The sequence below is a fragment of the Tachysurus vachellii genome, chromosome 12, assembly GCF_030014155.1.
Source record: "Tachysurus vachellii isolate PV-2020 chromosome 12, HZAU_Pvac_v1, whole genome shotgun sequence".
NCBI classification, from domain to species: domain Eukaryota; kingdom Metazoa; phylum Chordata; class Actinopteri; order Siluriformes; family Bagridae; genus Tachysurus; species Tachysurus vachellii.
In genome coordinates, this window is record NC_083471.1 from 26,540,462 (window position 1) to 26,549,005 (window position 8,544).

At 41.1% G+C, this 8,544-nt stretch overlaps 1 protein-coding gene across 2 annotated transcripts in view; it reads left to right on the forward strand.

Moving 5' to 3' along the window:
- gas2l1 (growth arrest-specific 2 like 1) overlaps positions 1–8,544 on the forward strand; it is a 28,049-nt gene extending 19,505 nt beyond the window's left edge. For both annotated transcript variants that reach the window (XM_060883626.1, XM_060883627.1), the window contains one exon: positions 2,119–8,544. In XM_060883626.1, coding sequence (XP_060739609.1) covers positions 2,119–4,012 — 1,894 coding nt within the window. In that variant the 3' untranslated portion in view covers positions 4,013–8,544. The remainder of the gene's footprint in view (positions 1–2,118) is intronic.

Here is an 8,544-nt window from a genome sequence, read left to right on the forward strand (position 1 = left end):
ATTAACAAACGTCTGCCGGATTATAAACTGTAAACAGATAGAAAAGTAATTTACATAACAAACAATGTAATAATTACAAATGTAAATTATTTATCGTCGATATTTAATATTTTATTTAAGTTTAAAAAGAGTGAATTTAAAAAATGTAATAAAATAATTTTTTATTGTTTAATAATATTTAAGAAAGAACTAGAAGTTAGTAAACAGATAATAATTTAAAAAACATTTTATTATAACATTTAATTAAGTAATTAATACAGTTTAATTTAATACAATTTAATATTAAAAATGTTTTGCTTTAATTTGAAAGTATTATCAAATAATAATTGTGTATTGTAATAATAATATCAGAAAATTAAACTGTCACTATACACACACACACACACACACACAGACACACAGACACAAACACACACAGACACACACACAGACACACACACACACACACACAGACACACACACACACACAGACACACAGACACAAACACACACAGACACACACACAGACACACACACACACACACACACACACACACAGACACAAACACACACAGACACACACACAGACACACACACAGACACACACAGACACACACACAGACACATACACACACACACACACACAGACACACACACACAAACACACACACAAACCCACACACAGACACACACAAACACACACACACACACACACAGACACACACACAAACAGACACACACACACACAGACACACACAGACCGACACACACACACAGACACACACACACACAGGAACACAGCGGATTGCAGCAACCTGATTTCACTAATCCCAGATGACATTCCCATGCTCAATCATCCTGCTGCGATGCCCCCACATGGCAGAAGTGTAGAATTACCTCTCAGCTTCCTTTGCAGCAGTCTGAGGTCATTCCTTCTCCCCTAAACAATGTGCTGATTAAACTGTAAAAGTGTAGATAACAGTGAAAGTGTTTTTCTTTAACAAAAGCCTGTCGTTTATACGCTACCCGACATTAACGCTTACAGAATTAGCCTTGACATTTGCAGATAAGGATAATGGTTTATTTTCACTCGGACAATTTGTTTGTCACGTCAATGTTACGCCATTGTTTCGGTGCAAAGGCGGAGGGTTTGTTTTGGGAAGAAGCCAGCATGGCTAAAGCTTCCTCAGGACGCTTAACACTTGCCCAATCACATACATGACGAGGGAGATCAACAAAAAGGTTAATCAATGTTAATAAATATAAAGCGCCACAGTCTGAGTTCCTTCTTCTGTTCTTCTTTAGACAAAAACGCCTCGATCATAAAAAGATTTTTAAAATATCAGTATTAAGTTAATATATATTATATGTGACAATTTTGCTTTTGTATCGTAGTTTATGTTGTGTGTCGAGACGTGAGATATCGTATCGACCGAAAGAGGAAGTTTCACCTTCTCACCATATCAGTTATTAGTCACTTTATAACAGCGCACTACATTTTATGATCTGTATAAATTCTTTAGTCCCTTGTCACTGTCACCAGTCTACGTAAATTACAGTTAAACAAACAGTTCGAGATGAACTGAGATGAAAATCTCTTGCTTTTCCTGTTCATTTTCAGTCAGTGGAAATAATTCAATACAATCAGTATTTTTCCTTTTTTCGTTTTGTCAATCTGAGTCTCAGGGGAAATATCTGCCAAACAGGCACTTGATCCATTCACACTAAATCATTCCTGGGATGCTTTGCATTGCACTTTTGCCTCAATCCATTTGGTGCCACATGTCCAGGGTAATGAGCATTCCATCACTACTAATAGATCATCCAAGGCATGTTCGCTGCTGAGTCAGGGTCAGAATATTTTATGAAACCTTTCTGGTAAACCTGGGGTCTAGGTTTCAAAAAGTGGGGTCTAGGTTTCAAAAAGTGGGGTCTAGGTTTCAAAAAGTCCAGATCTCCAAAATGGATGGGCAAATAATTTCTGCAGAGTTTACAGCTCACTGTATTTTGTTCTTTAATGGCTGCTCAATTGTATCCAGAGGTCTTTTTAGGAGATATGTTTGAGCCCTATATGAAGAAGGGTCTCTTTAGTCCTTCCACTAATCTCTCTCTCTATATATCTTTCTGTCTGTCTTTCAGGAATAAAGACAATCTGTCACATTTAACTCGTCGTCTCTCTGGAGATAGTGACTCATCTACTGCCTCCTCTAAAGGTGGTGGAGTAGGTGGAGGAGGGCGTTTGTCTTTAGGAGCTCGTCGCACTAACGGGGAAGAGGTGGTATTTTTAGTCAACCGAAAAGAAGGCAAGCATGAGATTGCACGAACAGCGGGCGGTGCCGGACAGATTCCTGTTCTTCGCCCTCCTCAACCACGAACTCGCAGCACTTCTAGAGAACGTCTTGCACCTGCTCCCTCCTCACCAGGCAAAATGAAGCCCTGCCCGCCTCAAAGCAGCACCACACGTTTTGAGAGAGGGCGATCCTTAGGGTCAGATGGGCCCCGAAGGCTCCAGACTTCCCGCTCACTCAGCCAGGGCAAATCTCCACAACATGGGCGAAGAAGTGAAGGCATACCTGCTTCACCTCGCCACAGAGATGCCCAGGATGACCCAAGATCTAAGCAGGCACTTCCAGCTTCACCTAGGCTAAATGGAGGGTTCTCTAAGAGACAAATGCCCCCCTCAGCCTCTAGTTCACCTGTAAAAGGGGTCATCGGAAGTCCTATGAAGAAGAGCACAGTAGCCCCACGGCCCCCTGCCCCACGCTCACCCTCAGTGGGGAATCGGAGACTGCTTCCCCCCATCTCACAGCCTGGTCGGCGCTCTCCACACTCAAGTCCCAGGTCCACACAGAGGTCACCCCATCACCACCCACCACGGTCACCACGGATATCAGGAAAGCCGACTCAGAAAGGATGGGTTCACCAAAATCAGCCAGACCCACAAGATGACATGGGGATTGGATTCAGCTTACATTCTTTACCCACTCTTGATCCTAAACGTGAGCTTGAGCTGTATCGCAACTTTGAGGCTGAGTTTCTTGCCAACACAGGCCAGACCAGAGTGTCTGAAACAAATGAAGCATCAGTGCAGCTCCCTATCTCTCAGCAGGGCTTAAGGGCATCAGGTGACACTAATGTAGCAGATTCAGCCTACTCATCTTCTAATTCCTCATCCTCCTCTCTGAATGTAGGGGGAAAAGTGGGAATCCTGCCTGACTTGCGTGAGACAAGGCGTCCTAATGGTGCCCGGAGCTGTGCTTTAGAGGATCCTCCAACTTTGCTGCACAGCCAGATGCGAGCCGGTCTTCCTAATGGTGGCTTCCGCAAGCTTCCTGCCATCTCTAGCTCCATGGAGGAAGGAGAACCAGGACTCCACTCTAACCACCTCCAGGCTGGTCTTCAGATAAATGGGGGTCACAAGGGATTTCTGCACTCTTTAGTACCCATGGAAGCCCAGGCAGAATGGGCTGGTTTGGAAGGCGATATCACTTTGGATGGCCATGGCCGAGATCTACCCTACGACCAGGGTCTCTCTAGTGATATCCCACTCCCAGTTTCATTCCCATCACCTCCTCCACCAGAGGACTGCTCATATAATGACTCCTCCAGCGAGAGCTCTTCCATGTGTTTCAGCCTGAGTGAGCCGATTTCTGAAGGTTCCTGCAGCCCCCCATCTTCCGTGGCTAATGGAGATGTAGATGGCACCGTGGTCCTCCGGGCAAAACGAGGGCAGAAAAAGGTAGACAGGGTACCTTCCATATACAAGCTCAAATTACGCCCACGGATGCGACCTCGCACTGACAACAGGCCGGAGAACAGTCCTTCACGCATCCCAACGCCGCTCAGTTACAGAGAACTACAGCAACAAAAGGCTTCCAGCAATCTGACGCCGCCACAATCACCACGCACTCGCAAAAATCTTAATCAAGTCTTTGGCGATGTCATCCACCAACAACGGAGATCAGCGAGCGTGGGATCAAGGCAGCGCTCGTTCTCGCCAGAGTCCGGCCTGGACCCGGATGACTGGATGTAAAGTGCACTGGAGGTCATAGATGTTCATGTTAACTATGAGTTAACTCAAGTTCTTCTCAGTCTTTACACAATCCTGAGAACCTACAAAAGGCTAAATAATGACAGGAGAAAGTCTAAAAGCTGTGAATGTCATCTAGAAAGATGCTAAAGCACTTAAACAAGGATGCCATGTGTTAGCATGAGCTTTTGTCAAAGCATGCCACATATCTCACAGCCTGAGCCTGGATTTTATTCCTACTACTGGATTACTGGGAAAAAACATCCAAACGTGTTACATCATTTATTTTTACTGTCTAAGAATATTTATAGATCGGCTGTGCGATTTTCTTCTCTTCCTTGTGAAGCCTTTCTGGGTAATTCACACTATAAACGTCAGGAAAAGTAGGAAATGAGAATGGTGACGAAACAGTTGGTTACAATGCACGGGGTTCTCTGAAGGACAGAAGTCTGATGTGTCACTCTGGTGAGCAAAGTATAGTGACAACCCGTCTCATGGAAGTGAGAAACTGGTGCTCATGGTTCCCATGACGTCCTTGTCTTTATGAGTCGGTATGTCGTTGGAGTGCGTCCTTGCTTGGACAAACGCATATGACAAATACAACCTTCCCTTTGTTGTCATGACTAAACCTAAAACGGATAACGGCTTTTTATCACATTTTAAGTTCTTACTCCATTGTTAAGCCATTGTTTCAAATTATTTCTGCTTTTACTTGGGGTTGCTATAGCAACTTGCTTCTAAAAAGACAAAGTGGGTTATTTTTTTTTTCCTGTCCATCGTTCTTTAATCTAAAGGAAGCAGAATTTGGAGCTGTCATTCAAGGACTTTTCGATGTTGACGTGAACCACTGACTGACTGGTGCGGAACGTAGGAAGGCTGGCACCAAGACTACGTTTGCATTTTCTTGCACATGGGCTTTTTTTTTTAATACCGTATTTTCTGGACTGGTAGCAAACTATAAATTCTGGAAAAATGTTTGAGAAAAATTTGTCTCTATTTGTGGGTATATTCAGGTTTTTATTTCTAACATAGACTCATAAAAAACAAAAGTTATATTTAGCACCTTCTTCCCTGTGGAAACCGTTTAAACAAAGTTCAAAGTTCCAGCTTTCCTACACTTAAGTGGCAACATAGAACAATCAAGAGATTCAAACCAAAGATCCCTAAGGGTTCCAGAGTCAATCTAGAATCTGCATTTGTGGTATGCAGATAAATCTTGAGAGTTTGTCAAGTAGAAGCAGTTTTAGAAGTTTAGACCCTGACAGAACTTTTAAAGGCCCTCAAACATTGTTGAGCATCAGTAAAAAAAAGGTTCCTCGATAGTTCTTTAAATTGTTCATGGTTCTAGCTGTTCAACAGAAAACTCTCTGCTGTACGGTATTCTGTAGAACCTTTTAAACTCTCCCTCAAGAACCTTAAGCATTCTAGAACCTTTTAAATTGAAGTTAGTTAAAGGTAATAAATAAATTGTAGCTAGTCAACTACAACCATTTCGGATTTTAAAGAACCTCTCTGGTTCTGACTAAAACCGTGAACCATGGTAGAGTACCGTGTCTTTTTCAGTTAAAGTGTTGTAGCGCTTCATTTGTGACCTTAAAAAAAGGCATCCTCAGGGATTTTAGTGTTCTGAAGGAAAATCCTTCTGTTGTAGGGTTGTGTGTAGAACTGTTTAAGGTTCTCCAACAAATTCAAACCGAAGGACGTCATGGGTTCTAGTTTCACCCTTTCTTTTTTTAATAGAAGGTTAAAAAATAATGTAGCTACACAGAACAGTTAGACAGAACCTTTTAAAGAACCCAGATGAGGTGCGATACAGATGTTTCTACATAGAAATTTGCACTAAAAAGGATGAGATTCAAAGGAACAGAACGCTCTTCTTCTGAAGAGTAAACTTATGGGTTCCTGTGGATCTTTAAGTAGGTTTTTTTTTATCCTCCTCTTATAAAGTTATTCCACAAATTCAAAACCTTAGACTCGACTCTGAGTTAAAGAATCAGCTGAGTATCAGCTGCTCACTTTCCTAAGGGTTCTTTAAATGTCTAACAGCTTTATTGTATTTTATTTATTTATTTTCTATTTTGCTGGAATGTGCTTTTTTTAAGGTTCTTCAATGACTTTATGGTTTTAGGCTCTTTTCTTTTAAGTTATATTCTAATTGTAGGCAGTCAACTGAACTAGTGCAAGAACCTGCTATAGATTAACAGGTTCTCTGGAACATTTTGAGGAACCTTCTTTAATGTTGCTCTGATTTTAAGAAGGGACTTTGAAACGTTCGACAGTTTTCTGATACTGTATAAATCCACTGATCTGTATGTTTTGCTGGGCATAAAATCTTTTATGGGTCTCTAAAGAACTTTCTAGGGTTCTAGATTCAGCTTTTTGCAGAACTTTATTTCCCATCTTGTTGTTATATAGTCCAGACCAGAAAATACGGTAAATGACAATGAATCCGTTAACTCGCCTGTTCACAGCTGCTTATCCAGAAACTTCCACACACTAGAGTAACTATAACCCAACTGTACACGCTGGACTCTCACTCGCTTACAGAAATATTACAATGTCTAAGAATCTGTCTGTAAATATAAAGTATTTATGTTCTTTAAGAGGAATAAGGTTTATGTAATGTAAGTGTAAATGTTCGTTATTGTGGGTTTATGTTGTGAATTTTACTGGACTTTAAGTTTATAACTGTAAAATATTCACGCTGTTAAAATATGAGTTTGGGTCAATTTTGTTTGTTGTTTTTTTTTTGCCTCAGCTATGCAATATTGCTGTAAGAAATGTTGCCCTGACATCTTGTCTTGCCTTAAAGAATGCACAAGTGTGTGTGTGTATGAGTGAGTGTGGCTGTGTGTGTCTGTGTGAGTGTGTGTAAGAGTGTGTGTGTATGAGTGAGAGTGTGTGTGTGTGAGAGTGTGTGTGGCTGTGTGTGTCTGTGTGAGTGTGTGTGTATGAGTGAGAGTGTGTGTGTGAGTGTGTGTCTGTGTGTGTGTGTGTGTGTGTGTGTGTGTGTGTGTGTGTGATCTTGCACCCTAAGATGACTCTGTATTTTCTCTCTTTATGGTACCACGTGAGACCAAAGTCCGCCCCAAATCACGTGACGTATTTCTGACGAGACTTAAGCGTTCAGAGCCTCTTGGTGGACTTGTAGCTGTTTGGCGCCACCTGGTGGCCGATGTGTGGAAGGACACTGATTTAGTTTCTTAAGAGAAAATAATTTTAGTGTTCTGAGTGAAATGTCCAGCTGTGTGTGTTGGAATGTATGAAGTGTGTATGTGAAGGTTTTGCGTTGTTTTGTTGGTAAACAGAATGTGTGTAATGTTAAAAAGGGATGAGACTGGTGTTTAACTGGTGTTTAACTGGTGTTTAACTGGTGTTTGGTGGTGTTGCTGCTAGAGGTTTTGGTGTTTTTAGATTTTCGTTTTATTCATTGGTCGTTTAAAACCTTAATCAGGAAGCAGAACTTTGTGATTCATCTCACACACACTGCTGAACCTGGAAGTCCAGAAAGAGTTTCGTCAGTCACGGCATTTACTCATACCTACACCTACAGTACCTGCATGTGGGCAGTGTGGTGTTTATTAATGTGTGGACATAAACACAGATATGGTCACTGAGTCACACTGAGGGTTGTGTTTACTGATTATCTTTATATGAAAGTGACGAGGAAACTGCTTTGTGCTGAATAAACACATGTCCAACATGGGAAGCCAAAAGAGTCAAAATCACTTGTGTGTGTGTTTGTGTGTGTTTGTGTGTTTGTGTGTTTGTGTGCACTTACATATTATAAACACACACTGATTCCTGATTCAGATTTTAAAGGGACGACGATGATGATGTTGATAAAGTAGATGATGATAAAGGTGGTGATGGTGAAGATGATGATGATGATGATGATGAAGGTAGTGATGATGAAGGTGGTGATGAAAATGGTGGTGATGGTGAAGTTTTTAAAAGAACCCTTAATCTTATCAGTAACATTTTTGGAAGTTAAAGAACCTTAAGAATCTTTTCCATTTTGTTTCAAGATCTCTAAATTGTCTAGAAGTTTCTTGGTACACGAAAACACGCACACACACACACACACACACACACACACACACACACACACACACACACACACACTGCTCAGCTTTGTATAGAAACCTGTACATTACTCAGAACCTGTTCACTGCCGACAGTCGAGTTCATTGTGTTCTTTTTCTCTTGTACACTTGATGAAATCATTTTGTACACTTTACACAAACCGCACGGCTTTCTTTACTTTACTTTCTTTACTTTACTTTATTTACTTTACTTTAACGTTAAAGTTTGTACCACAGGATCTCAGCTCGATCGATGCTAAGCATCCGAATGCGAGTTTATTTATCTGTTTGTATCTTTCTTTCTGTTCAGTGATGAATCATACTGTGGAATCTGAAGTGGTGGAATTATGTGTGCGTTAATTAGCAATATTAAGGCAGGGGCAGAACTTTACTCTGTTAATAAAGTTCTTATAATAAAGCTGATGTTTTTTCCCACATCACACACTCCCA